Source organism: Silene latifolia, chromosome 9, assembly GCF_048544455.1.
Source record: "Silene latifolia isolate original U9 population chromosome 9, ASM4854445v1, whole genome shotgun sequence".
Lineage (NCBI taxonomy): Eukaryota > Viridiplantae > Streptophyta > Magnoliopsida > Caryophyllales > Caryophyllaceae > Silene > Silene latifolia.
In genome coordinates, this window is record NC_133534.1 from 184,913,227 (window position 1) to 184,934,383 (window position 21,157).

At 34.6% G+C, this 21,157-nt stretch overlaps 1 protein-coding gene across 1 annotated transcript; it reads left to right on the plus strand.

Annotated features, from left to right (window-relative positions):
- The first annotated feature begins 1,895 nt into the window (after window positions 1-1,895).
- LOC141601981 (uncharacterized) lies at window positions 1,896-2,618 on the plus strand. The gene has a single exon (XM_074422289.1). It carries the CDS (start codon window positions 1,896-1,898, stop codon window positions 2,616-2,618), a length of 723 nt encoding a protein of 240 aa, XP_074278390.1.
- The last annotated feature ends 18,539 nt before the right edge of the window (window positions 2,619-21,157 follow it).

Genomic DNA, 21,157 nt, shown 5'->3' on the forward strand with positions numbered 1-21,157 from the left:
GGTCAGTTACTGAATAATCAAAGTAAGACAAGTATAAAAGGCAACCAGCTGATCATCATCCTCCTCCGGTCTCCCGATCTCACACAGTAACCGACTACACACCAAAGTGTGTAGCACTGCCAGATTACCCATCGCAACAGGTAATGCTCGCCGCCAGTGGGGGACCGCAGCCAATCCCCACCCAAGCCCCGCTCATCAACGAGCGATATCCCTGTCCCTTAATGTGCACATCCCGTCCCGTGGCGGGTTCCACGGAGGGCGATCTAGGGTGTGAAGCCACTCCCGCAAGTGACTCCACCACAATAATCACAACACCAACACCACACCAACACCAACACCAACACCAACACCAACACCAACACAAACACTCTCAGAAAGATCAGCAGACAATCAATCGTACACAATACAATACAATCTCAAATCAATTAAACAGGAACCGAGTAGAAAACCCTACCTTTTCGCAATCCAAGCACACACAAGCAATCAATTATGATCCTTCACATATCCATCACCTACATAACATAATTATGTATAATTACCACCTACTCAATCAATTAATCACGCACATAACTTAGACTCATCATGACTTAATAGGAATATCAACTTAAAGAACAAACACGACTTTTCTTGATTTCCCAGCACAAGACAAACTCGGTGTAAAATGCATAACTAATTCCAGAAAAATCGAATCGACGCAAGGCCAATTATATTAGAACCCCATGAGTCTTAGCTACAAATATTATCTACACATATTTTTCTCAAATTCCAAACTTATCAAGGGTTTTCATACTGATTTCCAAAAGCTGACAGAATCCGTCGCATAAAAAGTATTGATTAATAAAACGAGTTTAAAACATAATTTTTCGGTAATTACAAATCTTATTGTTATCTAGACTCTAGAAGGATGATGTATGAAAAAGCCCCAAAACTGATTTGACATATAAATTAGGGGTTCAAATCATTTTCCACAACCAAATCAGATTCACGGACTTACGGCGACATGTTCATAAATAAATCACCAAGGACAAACCATAAAGGATTTGACTACGAAATTTGATATGCATAAACTAGACTTCAAATAAATAGGACTCTCTTTTCAAACTTTTTGAAGATGATGACTTTAAAAAATAGTATAAACAATTGAATGAAATCAACTTACAAACAAGTAAATCGAATTAGGTTGAAATTTTGGGGGAAGGGTATTGCTCGGATTTCAGGTCTTTTAGGGGAGTTTATTAAATGTGATCCTGCTACCGAGGACAAAACAAGACTTGGGTATGCACGTATTATGATTGAAGTTTTATTTGGTGAAAGCATACCAGATAAGATTAAGTTCTTGGATGAACAGGGGCAGGTTGTGGAAATTGATGTTGAATTTGAGTGGAAGCCTATTGTGTGTGAGGTGTGTAAGGGGATTGGTCATTCTGCTAAAGATTGCAGGAAGTCCAAGAACAGTCCACCTGTTCCTCCTCCTAAAAAGGTTGTTACTCAGGTTTGGAAACCAAAACCTATTGTGCAAAAAGCAGTGCAGCTGAACAAAGATAAAGAGAAAGTGCCTTCTACTCCTGTGATAACTCAAGCTGGGCCATCTAGCACTGAGGGACAGATGTGGACTCCTGCTGTATGGCACATGTCTGGCTCTTCTACTATGGGGTATACTCCTGCTAGGCCTTTGATGATATTGGCTAGACAAGAGGTCACTGAAGGAGCTTATAGTGTGCACAAATTTGGACAACATGCATTCATGGAAGCCTTAAATAATTCTTCTACACCCAAGGAAGGAAGTGGGACAAGTGGTAGCGTTCCTCACCTAGTGGTGAGGAATGCATAGTCTTGGCTTTTGGAATGTTAGGGGACTAAATAATCCAACCAAGCAAAAATATGTCAAGTGGTTTATGCACAGAAACAATGTTGGGTTGTTTGGTCTCCTTGAGACAAAGGTGAAAACTTTTTCTCTAAATAGTTTAAATGGGATTCTCATGGACGGATGGAGTATTTCTACTAATAATAGATGGCAAAAGGGAGGGAGAATTTGGGTGTTATGGAATCCTAGCATTTACCATGTGGATTTCCAGGATTATTCCTCTCAGTGCATTAATATCAGAGTCATAGAAGTAGCAACTAGTACAAAATTTTGTGTTTCTATGGTATATGCTGTTAATGATCTCAACGGTAGGCATGAACTATGGGATCAACTAACTACTTTTGCCACACATGTAACTGAACCATGGTTGGTGTGTGGGGATTTTAATTGTGTTCTGTCCTATGCTGAGAGGTTAGGGAGCAGTACTAATGATCAAGATATTGATGAGTTCCAAAATTGTATTTCCAAATGTGGGGTGATTGATTGTCCAGCTATGGGGTCTTTTTTTACTTGGAATAATAAACAGGAAATAAGGTTAAGAGTTTATAGAAAATTAGATAGAGCCCTTATTAATCAAGAATGGAGTAAGGGTATGCCTGATATGTATGCTCATTTCTTGCCAGAGGGGACATTTGATCACACTCCTTGTATTCTGAAAAGCTCTGGTCAGGGTGGCACACAAAGAAAGCCATTCAAATATTTCAATATGTGGGGGAAGGCAGCAAATTATCTTCCTTTGCTAGCTGGATGGTAGGACCAACATATTCAGGGTACCAAAATGTATAGAGTTGTGCAGAAACTAAAGTCTCTAAAACCTCAGTTTCGGAGATATAATAAGGATCATTTTTCTGATATTTAGAACAATACTGGGATAGCTTTGAAAAATATGGAGTATGTGCAATCTCAAATTACTGCTAATCTTGGTAATATCTTTTGGATGGAGAAAGAGCAGGCTGCCACTGCTGAATACAAGGAACTTCATCGGGCTTGTACACAATTTTTGAGCCAGAAAGCTAAGGCAGGTTTGATTAAGGATGGGGATTGTAACACCAAATACTTTCATGGAGTCATTAAGAGCAAGTTTATGAGAAATCAAGTCCTTTCCATAAAAAATATGAATGGTGATTTGTGTGAGGACCCTCAGAGTATTCAAGATGCTTTTTTAGACTACGAAAATGAGTTGCTGCGGACTCAGGTAGTTACTGAACATGTGAATGCTCACATTATCAGGAAAGGAAAGTCTTGCACTGATGCACATTGGGGGATTCTGATGCAACCTGTTACCGCTCTGGAAGTTAAGCAGGCTATCTTTTCTATCCCTGAGCATAAAGTTCCTGGCCTGATGGATACTTCAGTGCCTTCTTCAAGGATTCCTGGAGCATTATTGGGGATGAGGTGTGTGCAGCAGTTCTAGATGTTTTTAAAACTGGCAAACTCCTTAAGCAGTTAAATGCTACTATCTTGACTTTAATACCTAAGTGCAAAATGCCTACTCATGTTACTCAGTGTAGACCAATTGTCTGTTGCAATGTCTTATACAAGAGTATTTCCAAGATCATTTGCACTAGGCTTGCTGGAGTGTTGCCTGATTTAATAAGTTTAAATCAAGGAGGGTTCATTAAAGGTAGAAGCATCATTGAAAACATCTTGGTGTGCCAAGATCTTGTGAGGCTCTATAATAGACAAGCTTGTACACCTAGATGTATGTTTAAAATGGACTTAATGAAGGCCTATGATTTAGTTAGTTGGCAGTTCTTGGGTGAGATTGTTGAGGCTTTTCATTTCCCTCCTTACTTTAGAAGCTTAGTGATGGAGTGTGTTAGTAGTGCTACCTTCTCAGTTGCTATAAATGGAGATACTTTTGGATTCTTTCCTGGGAGAAGAGGATTAAGGCAAGTGGATCCAATGTCTCCTCTTTTGTTCACATTATGTATGGAGTATTTGAGTAGAATACTCAAGTGTGCTACTGAGAAGCTCAAATTTAGCTATCATCCAATATGTAAACAACTGAAATTAACTCACTTGATGTTTGCGGATGATCTTTTGTTGTTTTGTAAAGGAGATGTCAACTCTATAATGGTATTGTTGAGAGCCTATTCTTCCTTTTCTGCTACTTCAGGACTTAAGATGAATTCAAAAAAATCTTGTGCCTATTTTAATGGTATAAGGAGTAGACTGAAGGAAGAAATTTTGACTGTGCCTGGTTTCCAGGAAGGCACATTACCATTCAAATATTTGGGAGTTCTAATTACTGCAGGTAGGTTAAAAAAGAAGGATTGTGCAATCCTAATTGATAAGATTGTTGAGAGGATCAGAAGTTTAGGAGCTAAACACCTCTCCTATGCTGGTAGACTGGTATTAGTCAGTTCTGTCTGAAGGAAATGTAGATCTATATACATATATAACATACTCATATATGTCAAATTAATTTGTCATAAAATTAAAACGGATCTTATGCATGCAAACATTAATAAAAGAGAAGAGAAATCATGTCCTTACATTCAATATTTCGGCTATTAGGGCACAAGAGAGATCTCCTTTCTCTTCTTGTTCTTGAGCTTTTCCAATGGAAGAACAAAGATCTAAGTGTAAGATCTCTCCCTATGTATTATACCCAAGGCTTCCTCTTAATTAAATTAATATTACAAATACTAGTGTGATATTAATTTTTAGAAAAATTGAACCAAAAATATTTGGTTTTGAGCTCTCAAAACCGGTTGAGAGAGTAGGAGAGGAAGAGTGATTAATTTTTGTCATACTAAAAATAATTTATGATGAGAATGAATAATAATTTTTCCACACACTACTCCATATAGTGCATAATAGAAAAATAAGAAAAAGAACCCTTGTTCTTTCCAAGGGAGAACCGGGTAGGGTGAGGGAAAATGGCCTATGCATGGCCTTTGTGCTCTTACACAAAAGGCATTAGGTATGCAAGCCTATATATGAGTAATCATCATTATGTTTCCCATTAATTTAAACAAACACAATATTTGTTCAAATATCCTCCCAATTTCGGCACATATGTTAATATGGAATCCATATTATTTTTGTCAAATGTCAACATGTCACATGTCATGTGTGACATAAATTTGTTATGTAATTTTTAACATATTAAAAATCAACGTATTAATAAAAATACGTCACATAAAAAAAACGACTTAGTAATTTCATAATTACTTGTGCCAAAATATTTTACCGTTTATAAATCGCATTTATAATAATTCATTCAAATCCAATTGTTTCTTTAAACAATAATTTCATCCGAGTAATGATACAATTCGATTACTCAGACCGTATCTCATTTAATCACATTTCAATTTGATACGTAAATTTTACTTCCAAAATCGTCCGTCAATTTTTCAAGTAATTCAATTAACTCGTAACATTATACGATTAATTAAATAATCAATTAAGTGTATTGCCCTTTAGGTATGACCTAGGGGGTCAACTGATCACCACCGTCACACGACAGTAATGTCAAACTCTAGTCAGCCAATCATTACCGATATATGTTGACCGATTTGAAGAACAATATTACTTCCCAATTGTATTCATTTTAATGAGATTTAATAATGATATTTAAATCATGTGATCGCACTATTGTTGAGGACACATTTCCCAACAATCTCCCACTTGTCCTCGACAAGTGTGCGTCACCAATTCTCTTGTCCTATTACTATCTCCCACTCAATGCAAGGTGTCTTTCAGGTCGTACTTGCAAGTGATCATATCGAGAGTGGTTTCCTCGATCTGGAGAATAACTGATTGACCGGATTTATCCACTCTGGATACCTTCCGAGCGTGGCCACGCATTTCCAGTTCATTACTCCTCGAGTGGCCCTGAGATATTGTTTTAACCCTGACAAGGGGATGGACAATTCCTATCGCACTCATTCCCTTCGACTAGCCACAGCCATCATAACCCAAAATATGCCCATTTGACCCCATTTACGAAGGTCGTAGTAACACAAATCAAAGTTAATCGAAACCGAGCCATCTTAGGTGAATAGTCTTTAGTCAAAAGAATTGACTCATTAGAATACTATAGCAGCTCTCGCCACGACCAGGCTATATAAATTTGCCAGAACTCTATAAGCGGTCATTAGGCCCGACAAAAAGTTCCTAACAGTCTGCCTATGTGATCGACTAGTCATCTCACATGACTCTATGGCATTTGAACTTGCCATCAATCGCATCACACTCTAGTCACTTCGAGACGTCACCTCATATAAGTGACTATGGGCGAATACAATGTTAATCCGTGTTCACTTTAACGGGGTTCAATTGTCTCCACAACCCGTTTGGATGTAACAAAGTATAATAAAAGAGTTTTAAAGTAAAACTCGAACGACAAATGCGATTATCACATATGAATAGTCAATGCCTGATTACTATTTCATGTTCTATAATCTAATTTGATCTTGTACGTAGTTGTTCATTTCAATTCAATTGAAATGACATGACTCATCATGTATAGCCTTTGAGAAGGCTTTGGTTAGTAGGTTTTATCAATTTCTTGTACCTTACTCAACCTTACTACATACTTGTTTTCCTTTGTAATGTATACATTTGCATCACAAAACTTTCTGAGTACGTGTCGAGATCCAATCAAGACATAGGCCTTCTATCCTTAGAACAGCTCCCACTGATTTCGCAGTGTGCGGGACTCTTCCTTCTTGCACATCTCATGATCGCAAGTGTACTCAATTTCCGTTATAAATATCTCTCATTGTTCTTTATTGCCTAGAACGATTCTAGAAAATCTACTTCTTAATTAACATTGCCACAATGGTATCTTAACCATCCTAGTGTGTTTTGATTATGGTTTTGTCGGAAACCATGCGCAATCTCAATTGTCAATTGTCACTTGTGTAATACCCTTACACAATATTGCATCATAAACACTTTGCTTTACTTCCTTAATACTTCTGCAAGCACTTAAGGGTAATCTATATGGCTTACTTGGCAAGGATTACTTAAATTCGATTTTGAAAACAATTCATCATACTCAAAGCATATGAAGTGTTATACATCATTATTCATTTAATTGATTCGGCAGCGGAAGCAAATGAAATCAATCAAATATGTTCAATTTAATTGAACTAGTCATGAATCTTATCAACATAAGACTTCTTACTGACGCTAATATCATGTGGATTTATCTTCATAAATCCGGATATTCAAGATGTATTATAATACTCCAAAAGTCTTAAATCATTCGCAATGATCAATATGTCATCCACATATCGGACTAATTAAAATTTCCGTAACTCCCACTAAACTCCATGTATAAACACAACTTCTCGACTTATCGAGAAATGTTTTATCACATGATCGAAAATGTTGATTCCAACTCATTGATGTCCTACTTAAGACCCTCTCTTAAGTTTCACATTATCTTAGGATTGCAAGAATCTTCAAAACTCAAGATATGTATTGAATACATTCCTTCTAATTGAAGAAGTGGGTTTTAGATTCACTCGCTATGCATTTCATAATAATGAAACACAATCCCTAAGAAGATCCAAATAGGCTTAAGCATTTCAATTGGTGCAAAACCCTTTGCAACCAATCAAACCTTGAAATCTCTCTTTATTAGTGCAAAACCTTTTGCAACTAATCAAGCCCTTTTATTTCGGATTTCCATGGCTCTAAGCCTTATATTGAGTTGTGACTTAAACACTCTTATGTGAGTCATATGTTCATTACTTTCTAGAAGTAATCAACTTGAATCAAACAATTTCTTTTGTAAGTTATAAGCTCTTTACTTTCTTAAAAGTAGCATGAATTCATCATTTTTAACAAGTGACGAATTTAACCTCCTAGGTTTTGAAGAAACAACGTCTTACACAAAACGTCTCATGTAGCCAAGAAAGACCAGTTTCTTGTTACATAACATTCTTTGTGGCTCTTGAATAATTTCTCCCACTCTGTCTTCAAAAATAAACTTGTATTTTAGAAAGACAGCTTCACGAGCCACAAACCCGTCGTACTCGTGATAATTGAAAGGGAAAAATTGAGTATTTGTTTCTTGTGAAAACTTACAAACATGGTACCCTTACCATTTCATATCTCATATGATTCGATTTAGTGGAAAAATAATTTTAGACAAAATGATAAAATCCCCAAAAGGATCAAGTAACTCAAGTAACTTGATTGAAGTTCAAACCATATCGAATAGCGTTTGATTTCTTATCCATCCACACATTATTTCATAATGCGTGCTAAGAGAGATTAACTTGTGATACTATATCACATTTCCTTTGGCTTATATCAAAGTCTTCACTTTGATAGTCCCATCACGACTAAATCGTGATTCCTTGAACTCTTGAACTTCTTCAAAGATTTCTCTATTTACCTTATTAAGTGAACACACTAGTGTCAACTTAAATCGTTGGTAAAAGATGATGATCAACCTATTTTGGATTGATGATTTATAACCTCGATCTCCTTTTCAACCAAAAGGCACGAGACATCTTGCTTTGAATACAAGATACGCATATTCCATTAACAATCTAATGGTTTCAAGAGTACTCGATAACTCTTTGCGTTCATCATTCCAGAAATTAAGGTTTAATCTTGGGTTACCAATTTGAGTCTTGCATCATCTTCATGATATATCATTCTAGTTTGGTTTAGAATATAATCACCTTGATGATGGGCTAGCCATACATCAAATCATGGTGTATAGGGTCACAAAAGTGAAACCTTTTTTGTATCTTTAACAAATTGTATTCTTATTTAGAGTTTATGTACTTAATAGTCACAATTAAGTACAACTCCAAACCCAAAACTAGATTGATTACACAATGACTCTATCTCTCAATATGATTGTTGCTAGTCGTCATATTCTAATCATCCTATGTATCAAGTACAATGATGAAAACCTCCATTGGTTTCTAATATTGACGAAGTGGTACTAGCAAAAATTATGTTTAATCAAATAAACATTTAAAGAAGAAGATCCTATTAGATGTCCCACAACTAATTTGTTGATTCTTCAATAATTTGGGGTAGTTTCCTTTCTCGTGTCTAACATTTAAGACAATGGAAACTTTATCGGTTGGGATTGATAGGTTTTAGTATCGTCATTCTCAACAACTTTACTTTTAACATTACCTTGTATCAATACCATTATTATCTTTACTTCTTGAACCTCGTTCTCATCTTAACGGTTTAAGAGAATGCTCCCACTTATTTCAATGAGTCTTTGCTTTGAGAAGCAAAATTGAATTCATGAAGATTACTCTTCATTTGTTCGTTTTAGTCTTAAAACTTTCATTGAAGTGGTTGCGTTATTTTGGTCAATTACGAATTCTGAAAATCTAATCACCAAAACAATTTATCGCATCAAAGTACTTAATTCAATTAAGTATATGAAACATAATCCATTGTAAGTAGAAGTGTTAGTCATGAATCAAAAACCTGTTTGATAAAGAACAACTTTAATCTATACTCTTTACAAGAGATCCTTATCAATGGTTCATTTGAGGTTTTAGAAGCAAATTCATATTTGTCTTTAGTTACGATATTTTAATGGAGATTTGAAACAAAAACGAAATGATATCGTATATGTATTGTGGCAAAGAAATAGAACAATATAAAAACGGAATAGTGGAAAACAAAACATTCATCGTTTTATAAATACTTGTAAAAACAAGTATAGCATTTACATAGTGACCTCTACCCAACTATGATAAATGATTCCAAGACCCAAATTCATATCGACTTAGGCACGGTATGGCCGATGAAACCCTTATCAATATAACTCGGTGGATTAACGCTTTAATCGATTCTACTTTTAGAACTCTTGGTCGATAAAATTACTCTAATATTTATCTATAGCCCGGAACACATGCAACTACGGTCGCGAATACTTCCGTTGAGCTCAATCCAAATTTCGAATAAATGTGTCCATGATCCAAATCCACATCAACTTGGGCACGGTATGGCCGATGAAACCCTCATCAACATGAATTCGGTGGATTGACATTTATCACCCACTTCCCCTACGTAACAAGGTTTGTACCCCGGTGTGGCCGAGTGCACTCCCTCACGAAATAGGTTTTCATGGTTTCTACTATTTGGTAAGGCTATGTCTCAATTGTTTGTTTTAGCGAGAGGTCATGTCAATTTATTATCTATCACGTTTTAAGTGAACTAAAGCGGTGAACTACGATAATTCGAATTGACACGGTCGATAAACTCGATAAAATAAGGATGCATGTTTAGTTATGGCGATTTAGCAATGCATGTGACATAAAATAAAATGCAAGCAAAAAGATAAATAAATCCTAGTATGGCCTTTCCTAAAATAGAAAAAACTCTTTAACTATTACATATTCGGAAACCAACTCCATTGGTCCCTTGAACTTCGGTTGTGGCACGCATCTCGAGGTAACACCGTCTTTATGTATCGCCATTCTTGAAGAAATCCGTCTTTAGGAACTCCGGAATGAATAAAATTACATAATAAATTACATAATTTCCTATTATACATTTGTAACTAAAATAAAATAAATCTATTAAATTACAAAACGGTGATACGAGATCACAATAAAAATTACAACCGAATCGATATTCCCATACATTTCGGGAAATACCAATTAAAATCTAAGGCCATACTAAGTAAAATTACATAATTCAAAATTACATAAATTAAAATTATGACAATCATAAAGAAAATGCAGCATTATATTATGTATGAACATGCTCAATTTTTATGCTAAATCGCCTTTTAATTAGCCAATATCGTATATTACTCGGTTTTTACGGATTTGCGTGATTTCAACATTTTATAATCACAAAAATGCACAAACTCATATTTATGCATAAGTTAATTACCCTAACCTTTTAGGACTCAAAATATAGTCTTCACTAGTAATTTGACCATAATTAACTTTTATTTACAAAATTGTTCATAAATGGACAAAAAATACAAAAATAAGCTATTAAACTTCAAATAAATCCAAAAAATTTCAAATAAATTCAAAATTTGAAATTTAAATTCATGAACATTCTGGAAAAAATCCATGACACTCATAATGTTCAAAATCTTAGGTTAAAAATTTCGAAATTTTTCCGGAAAAACAATGTTGCGGTTTATCGATATTTAATAAAATAATCATAAAAACATGGAAAAATTATTTTCATTAACTTTTCAATTTTAGATCTGAAAAATATAATAAAATGCAACATTAGACGTTTTTCCTAAGTCATAGGTTATGTTTTATTAATTTTCAACTAATAATGTCACTATTTATGCCATTTTTCTTCAAAAATTCATAAATCATGCTAAAAGACTTCTTTATAGCCAATTATTTTACACACATCTTATAAAATTGCATGTGACAACATATTAATTTTCTATGACCAGATTCGAAATTTAACTCATATTAACCTATTTTTCTCTTAAACCCGAATTTAATAGTGAAAAATTCATTTTTCGAGCATAACAAGTCCAAAAATTATGAAAACTTACAGGTTATCTCAAAATAATATATGTAACAACATATCCAAAAACCAAGTGAAAATTCGAAGTATAGCTAATTTTCGACCAAAAATGACATTTATACTCATAAAATCACATTTAAATGTCATTATTATTAAATATGAACAATAAAAATCCGAAAAATTAACCAAAATATCCTAAAACACTTTAGGACCAGAAATATTAACATGCATGTAATTATTTCGTGATATATCATAATAACACAAATTTTACAAGTTTTATTTTGTTATTCATATAACTCGGAAAAACTTTTAACCAATTTGCATGCAAACAACCGTGGCTCTTGATACCGATTGAAGGAAATGTAGATCTATATACATATATAACATACTCATATATGTCAAATTAATTTGTCATAAAATTAAAACGGATCTTATGCATGCAAACATTAATAAAAGAGAAGAGAAATCATGTCCTTACATTCAATATTTCGGCTATTAGGGCACAAGAGAGATCTCCTTTCTCTTCTTGTTCTTGAGCTTTTCCAATGGAAGAACAAAGATCTAAGTGTAAGATCTCTCCCTATGTATTATACCCAAGGCTTCCTCTTAATTAAATTAATATTACAAATACTAGTGTGATATTAATTTTTAGAAAAATTGAACCAAAAATATTTGGTTTTGAGCTCTCAAAACCGGTTGAGAGAGTAGGAGAGGAAGAGTGATTAATTTTTGTCATACTAAAAATAATTTATGATGAGAATGAATAATAATTTTTCCACACACTACTCCATATAGTGCATAATAGAAAAATAAGAAAAAGAACCCTTGTTCTTTCCAAGGGAGAACCGGGTAGGGTGAGGGAAAATGGCCTATGCATGGCCTTTGTGCTCTTACACAAAAGGCATTAGGTATGCAAGCCTATATATGAGTAATCATCATTATGTTTCCCATTAATTTAAACAAACACAATATTTGTTCAAATATCCTCCCAATTTCGGCACATATGTTAATATGGAATCCATATTATTTTTGTCAAATGTCAACATGTCACATGTCATGTGTGACATAAATTTGTTATGTAATTTTTAACATATTAAAAATCAACGTATTAATAAAAATACGTCACATAAAAAAAACGACTTAGTAATTTCATAATTACTTGTGCCAAAATATTTTACCGTTTATAAATCGCATTTATAATAATTCATTCAAATCCAATTGTTTCTTTAAACAATAATTTCATCCGAGTAATGATACAATTCGATTACTCAGACCGTATCTCATTTAATCACATTTCAATTTGATACGTAAATTTTACTTCCAAAATCGTCCGTCAATTTTTCAAGTAATTCAATTAACTCGTAACATTATACGATTAATTAAATAATCAATTAAGTGTATTGCCCTTTAGGTATGACCTAGGGGGTCAACTGATCACCACCGTCACACGACAGTAATGTCAAACTCTAGTCAGCCAATCATTACCGATATATGTTGACCAGTTGACAGTAACAATATTACTTCCCAATTGTATTCATTTTAATGAGATTTAATAATGATATTTAAATCATGTGATCGCACTATTGTTGAGGACACATTTCCCAACACTGTCTTGTCCACCTTACACAATTATTGGGCAGCAATGTTTGTGTTGCCAAAAGGGGTTCTGGATAGGGTTGATGCAATATGGAGGATTTTTTTATGGGAAGGGAGTACTATTAACAACAAATCACCTTTAATTGCTTGGTCTAAGGTATGTGTGCCTAGGAAAGAGGGTGGTTTAGGGCTCAAACAAAGTCAGAAGTGGAATATTGCGTTGATAGGTAAGTTAGTCTAGTGGATAGCAGCTAAGCCAGATAAGCTTTGGGCGCAGTGGATCCATCATGTCTATTTAAAAAATGTCTCCTGGCAATATTATAGTCCCCCTCCTGATATCAGCTGGTATTGGAGGAAGATTTGTAAGGTTCGTGATCATTTGGCAGAGGGATTTGTTGATAATGTCTGGAGTATTAGTGAGGATGGTTACTCAGTTCAAAGCTGCTACAATTGGGTGCGAGATAAGCAAACTAATGTCACTTGGAGTAAGGCTATATGGAGTCAATTGGCTGTCCCTAAGCATTCCTTTATAGCATGTCTCAGTATGGAGTTGCAACTGATAGGTTGTGTTGCATCTATCATTCACATACAGAAGATTTGAGTCATCTATTCCATGAATGTTCCTTCAGTAAGCAGGTTCTGCAAGAGCTTGAGAAGTGGTTGTGTTATGATTTTACTCATGCTCATACTTTTGTCAGGATTGCAAGTAGAAGATGGAGTAGAATCAGGAAAGAAGTGTGTACTGCTTCCGTTATAGCTAGTTGGTATTTTATTTGGCAACAAAGAAATGAAGCCAGGTTGTTTAATAGAGTCATGAGGCCTATACTTGTGATAAAGAATGTGCGGCATGCCATTAGAATGCGTTTTGTTCATTATCAAACAAAGACTGTCTCTAGTAGAGATAGAACATGGTTGGTGAGGGTGCAACACATGTCTAATTAGCACCTAGGAATTGTATTGTTGAAAAATGTATGATGTAAATTGCGATTTTTTAATGAAAAGCTTATCTTTTAGGAAAAAAAAAGAATTAGGTTGAAATCGGTGAGAAATCAGCAATCAAATGAAAGGCTCGATAATTCCTCTTCCTCTCCCTCTCTCTAGGTTTAGATATGGCTTTTTGAGATGTTAAAATGAACTAGAAATGACTTAAGCCTTATAAACCAAACCCTTGTCAAAACATAAAAGAAACCGTCCAACTTGCTGAACCGGTTTACTCTGTCAAGTGCACTCGGCCGAGTAACACACACTCGACCGAGTACCAAGTACTCGACCGAGTACTCGAACTAAAATACGGATTATTACAGTCTTCCCTCCTTAAAAAGAACTTCATCCCCGAAGTTCCAACCCTACCTATAAAACATGGACACCTAACACTAACTCCATAATACTATCGAATACCCACAACATAAGTGTTGCCAACTCAATCTTACTTCCATAACGCTCACTAGCAAACTCAATACCAAGACAATCCATCAGACAAGATCAATCACCAAAACGGAATGTTACATATTTCTTATAGACAGAGTGGGAGAAAATGTTCAAGAGCAACAAACTGAGAATAAGACGTAGGAAGATGTTTTTTCTTGGTCAAAATCTGTTAATATTTATTCGAAATCTAAGTGGACAGGAGTCATGTTATTTTTGAAAGTAACAAACCTGTAACTTATTAAGATGCTTTATCTAGTTTCAACTCCGCAAAAATCCGAAACGAGTATAAACATAAAAAAATTTATTTAGCTTAGTTAGTTGGTGGCAAAGGATTTGCATGCAACAACAACGCTTCATTGTATTCAGATATGACTTGATATATTTGGATTTTAAAATCATCTTGCATGAATTTTGTAAATCGCAACTATCCTAAGGTAGGATACAAACTTAAGAAGAAATCTTAAGTAGAAGTTAAGGAGTTGAATTGTATGTTTTGATCATGTGATAAATATGTCTCGAACTGTCGAGTAGTTCTGTTTATACATGGAGTTTAATAGGAGTAATGTGGTATTAATAGTCTTATATGTAAGGGACATATTGATCATTGCGGATGATGAAAGACTTAGGAGAGGAATAAAACATCTCTAAGTTATCCAGACCTATAAAGATAGTTCTAAGAGGATATTAGCGTTAAATGAATATTCTTATATTGATAAGAGTCTAGACAAGTTCAAAGGTATTGAACATGTAAAAATTGAATCCACTTGCTTCCGCTGCAGGATTAATCCATTAAGCTAAGATGTATCGCCATTCTTATAATTCGTCTACTTAGAGTATGACAAAAGGTTATAAATCGAATTTATGTGAATGTCACTATATAGCCATATAGTCTATCCATTAGTACTCAAGAAGCATTAATAATATGTCTTCTATCTCTCATATGTAGATAACATAGTATTCATTGAGAATGATGAGCCAATACTCTCTTCCATGAAGAAGTGGTTGGGAGACTAGGAAGAGATGCAAGACATCTTTATTATCCAAATCTATATTGATAGATAACAGAGGATACGTGTGTAGAAATAATTAATGGATTTGTATGCAAGGAGTTACACAAATACTATATTCTAAACACATAAGGATGGTTAGAGAACCGTCTTGGCTATATTATTTAAGGAGGATATCTGCTAGAAATATCCTAGGCAGTTGAACAATGAGATATATACAATAGAAATTGAGTACACTTGAAATAATGAGATATGCAAGAAGGAGGGGATGATATTAGGATTCGGTTTTCTGAATTGGAGGAACTATGGTAGTTCGTTCCAATAACCGAAGGTCCTATTCCTACTCACTGTGAGAACAGTGGGAGCTATTCCAGTCTCGGAAGCCTATGACTAGATTGGATTTAGACACGTACTCAAAAGTTTTATTATAAAGGTTATGCATAACAAAGGGAAAAAGTATATAATAAGGTTTGAGAAAGTGCAATGTGTTGCTAAGACTTACTAAACAAAGTCTTCTCATAGGCTTAACATGATAAGTCATGCCATTTCAATTGAGTTGAGATGTATAGTTGTATAGAATATTAAGTATGGATTATAGATTATGTAGTAATTGATTTATTATCAATTTTACATATGTGATAATACATTCATCGTTTGAGTTTTATTCAAAACTCTTTTCTTATAATACTTTGTTTTCTAAATAGGTTGTCAAGACAATATTGAACCCTATTTAAGTGAACTGGATTAACATAGTATTGGCCTCTAGTCACTTATATGAGGTGACGTCTCCAAGTGACTAGAGTGTGATGCGATTGATGGCAAGTTCAAGTGCCAAAGGGTCATAAGAGATGACTAGTCTATCACATAGGCAGACTGTAAGGGACACTCTGTCGGGCAGTGACCGCTTATAGAGTTCTGGTAATTCATATAGCATGGTCGTGGCAAAAGCTACTATAATATTCTTTTGAGTCAATTCTTTGACTAAAGACTTTTCGCCCAAGTTGGCATAGTTTATGAGTGACTTTGAGTTATGCTCTATGACTTTCGTAAATGAGGTCAAATGGGCATTCTCTTGGGTCATGATGAGCTATGGCTAAACAAAGGGAATAGTGCGATAGGAATTGTCCACCCCCTTGTCAGGGTTATTTAAAAATCTCAGGGCCACTCGAGGAGTAGTGAACTGAAAATGCGTGGCCATGCTCGGAAGGTATCTATGGTAGATAGTTCTGGTCAGACAGTTACTCTCCAAATCGAGGAAATCACTCTTGATATGATCAGTTGCAAGACCGACCTGCAAGACACCTTGCATTGAGTGGGAGATAGTAATAGGACAAGAGAATTGGTTACGCACACTTTGTTGGAATAAGTGTCCTCCGACAATAATGCGATCACAACTGTTGATCATAATGATCACATGTTCAAATCTCATTTTAAGAATACAAGAGGGATGTAATATTTTATAGCCAACTGGTCCACACATATCGGTAATGATTGGCTAACTAGAGTTTGACATTACTATCGTGCGACGGTGGTGATCAGTTGATCCCCTTAGGTCATACCTATAGGGAAGTACTCTTAATTGATTATTTAATTAATCGTATGCCGATACGAGTTAATTAAATTTCTTAAAATTGACGGATCATTTTATGAGTAAAATTAACGTGACTCATTGTAATTCGATTAAACGAGTTACGGTCTAAGTAATAAAATTGTTTTATTACTTAGATTAAATTAGTTTTTTACGAAACAATTGAATCGGAATGAATAATTTATTATAAATGCAAGTTGTTGTAGTTTATAATTATAAGACCCATTTTGGTACAAGTAATTACAAATTACTAGTTATTTTTGAATGTGACATATTTAATTAATATGATGATTTTTAATATGTTAAAAATGCATTATAATATAACATGTCATGTAACATGTCACATATGTCACAATTGACAAATGACAAAAATAAAATGGACTACCTGAAGGAAATGTAGATTCATATACATACTAACATACTCTTATATGTCAAAATTAATTTGTCATAAAATTAAATGTGGATTTTATGCATGCAAACAATATAATAAAAGAAAAGAAATCATATCCTTACATTGAAATTTCGGTTCAAATGGGCACAAAAGAAATCTCCTTTTCTTTTGTTCTTGAGCTTTCCAAATGGAAGAACAAGGATTCAAGTGTAGAATCCCTCCCAAAAGCATATACCCAAGGAATACATCTTAATAAACCAATACTATTTAGATCTAGTAATAATATTAGTTTTCTCATAAAAATGACACAAAATAAATTGTATTTTGGCTCTTGATAATTTCGGTCAAGAGGTGATGTTTTTGTGAGATTTTATTTCTCTAGAATTATCATAAATTGTAGAGAGGTTTTTGAAGGATTTTCTTACACTAGAAAAATCATATGGGAGGAATGAATGATGTAAAAGAGAAGAGCTTTCCTCTATTTTTTGTTGGTGGCCGAAAAAGGGCATTGGGTAGTATGCCCAATGCCTTTTGTTTTTGCTCTTCTCAAAAGCTTAGGCTTGTAAGGCTAGTAGGTAGTCTTTAATAATTATGTTTTCCACTAATATGAAAAGCACAATATTAACCCAACACTCCCTCTAATTTTAAGCACTTTCACAATAAAATGGATGGTCCATTTTATTTTGTCATTTGTCAATTTTGTCACATGTAACATGTTACATGACATGTCACAATGTAATGTATTTTTAACATATTAAAAATCAACATACTCATAAAATATGTCATTTACAAAATTGACTAGTAATTCGTAATTACTCGTGCCAAAATGTTTCCAAATTATAAATTACAACATTCGGTATTTATAATCATTTATTCATTCCGTTCCAATTGTTTTCAGTAAACAATGATTTCATCTAAGTAATAAAATAATTCAATTACTTAGACCGTGTCTTATTTAATCATATTTACAATAAGATACGTAAATTATACTCACAAAATTATCCGTCAATTTTAAGCAATTTAATTAACTCGATCGGTATACGATTAATTAAATAATCAATTAAGAGTATTTCCCTATAGGTATGACCTAAGGGGATCAACTGATCACCACCGTCGCACGACAGTAATGTCAAACTCTAGTCAGCCAATCATTACCGATATGTGTGGACCAGTTGACTGTAAAATATTACATCCCACATGTATTCTTAAAATGAGATTTAATAATGATATTTAAATCATGTGATCGCACTATTGTTGAGGACACATTTCCCGACAATCTCCCACTTGTCCTCGACAAGTGTGCGTCACCAATTCTCTTGTCCTATTACCATCTCCCACTCAATGCAAGGTGTCTTTCAGGTCGTACTTGCAAGTGATCATATCGAGAGTGGTTTCCTCGATCCGGAGAATAATCGATTGACCGGATTTATCTATCATAGATACCTTCCGAGCGTGGCCACGCATTTCCAGTTCATTACTCCTCGAGTGGCCCTGAGATATTGTTTTAACCCTGACAAGGGGATGGACAATTCCTATCGCACTCATTCCCTTCGACTAGCCACAACCATCATAACCCAAAATATGCCCATTTGACCCCATTTACGAAGGTCGTAGTAACACAAATCAAAGTTAATCGAAAACTGTGCCATCTTAGGTGAACAGTCTTTAGTCAAAAGAATCGACTCATTAGAATACTATAGTAGCTCTCGCCACGACCAGGCTATATAAATTGCCATAACTCTATAAGCGGTCATAAGGCCCGACAAAGTGTTCCTAACGATACCGCCTATGTGATCGACTAGTCATCTCACATGACCGTATGGCACTTGAACTTGCCATCAATCGCATCACACTCTAGTCACTTCGAGACGTCACCTCATACAAGTGACTATGGGCGAATACAATGCTAATCCGTGTTCACTTTAACGGGGTTCAATTGTCTCTACAACCCGTTTGGATGTAACAAAGTATAATAAAAGAGTTTTAAAGTAAAACTCGAACGACAAATGCGATTATCACATATGAATAGTCAATGCCAGATTACTATTTCATGTTCTATAATCTAATTTGATCTTGTACATAGTTGTTCATTTCAATTCAATTGAAATGACATGACTCATCATGTTTAGCCTTTGAGAAGGCTTTGGTTAGTAGGTTTTATCAATTTCATGTACCTTACTCAACCTCACTACATACTCGTTTTCCTTTGTAATGTATACATTTGCATTACAAAACTTTCTGAGTACGTGTCAAGATCCAATCAAGACATAGGCCCTCTAGCCTAAGAATAGCTCCCACTGTTTTCACAGTGTGCGGGACTCATCCTTCTTGCACATCTCATGATCGCAAGTGTACTCAATTTCCGTTATAAATATCTCTCATTGTTCTTTATTGCCTAGAACGATTCTAGAAAATCTACTTCTTAATAAACATTGCCACAATGGTATCTTAACCATCCTAATGTGTTTTGATTATGGTTTTGTCGGAAACCATGCGCAATCTCAATTGTCAATTGTCACTTGTGTAACACCCTTACACAATATTGCATCATAAACACTTTGCATCATAGCCTTAATGCTTCTACAAGCACTTAAGGGTAATCTTTATAGCTTACTTGGTAAAGATTACTTAAATTCGATTTTGAAAACAATTCATCATACTCAAAGTATATGAAGTGTTATACATCATTACTCATTTAATTGATCCGGCAGCGGAAGCAAATGGAATCAATCAAATATGTTCAACTTGAGTGAACTAGTCATGAATCTTATCAACATAAGACTTCTTAACGACGCTAATATCATGTGGATTTATCTTCATAAATCCGGATATTCTAGATGTATTATAATACTCCAAAAGTCTTAAATCATTCTCAATGATCAATATGTCATCCACATATCGGACTAATTAAAATTTCCGTAACTCCCACTAAACTTCATGTATAAACACAACTTCTTGACTTATCGAGAAATGTTTTATCACATGATCAAAATGTTGATTCTAACTCATTGATGTCCTACTTAAGACCCTCTCTTAAGTTTCACATTATCTTAGGATTGCAAGAATCTACTAAACTCATGACATGTATTGAATACATTCCTTCTATTGAAGAAGTGGGTTTTAGATTCAATCGCTATGTATTTCATAACCTCATGACGAAACACAATCCCTAAGAAGATCCAAATAGACTTAAGCATTTCAACTAGTGCAAAACCCTTTGCAACCAATCTTGCTTTGAAATATCTCTTTATTAGTGCAAAACCCCTTGTCACTAATCAAGCCCTTTCGTTTCGGATTTTCACGGCTCTAGGCCTTGTATTGAGTTGTGACTTAAACACTCTTATGTAAGTCATATGTTCATTACTTTCTAGAAGTAATCAACTTGAATCAACCAATTTATTTTGTAAGTTATAAGCTCTTTACTTTCTTAAAAGTAGCATGAATTCATCATTTTTAACAAGTGACGAATTTAACCTCCTAGGTTTTGAAGAAACAACGTCTTACACAAAATGTCTCATGTAGCCAAGAAAGACCAGTTTCTTGCGACATAACATTCTCTGTGGCATTCTTTGTGGCTCTTGAATAATTTCTCCCACTCTGTCTTCTACAATAAACTTGTATTTTAGAAAGACGACTTCACGAGCCGCAAAACCCGTTGTACTCGTGAGAAAAGAAAGGGAAAAATGAGCATTTGTTTCTTGTGAAAACTTACAAATATGGTACCCTTACCATTTCATATCTCATATGATTTAGTGGAAAATAATTTAGACAAAATGATAAAATCCCCAAGGGATCAAGTAACTCAAAGTAACTTGATCGAAGTCCAA

What these genes read in the sequence shown, in the direction of transcription:
- LOC141601981 (XM_074422289.1), top strand. Translation starts at nt 1,896, where the DNA reads ATGCACAGAAACAATGTTGGGTTGTTTGGTCTCCTTGAGACAAAGGTG.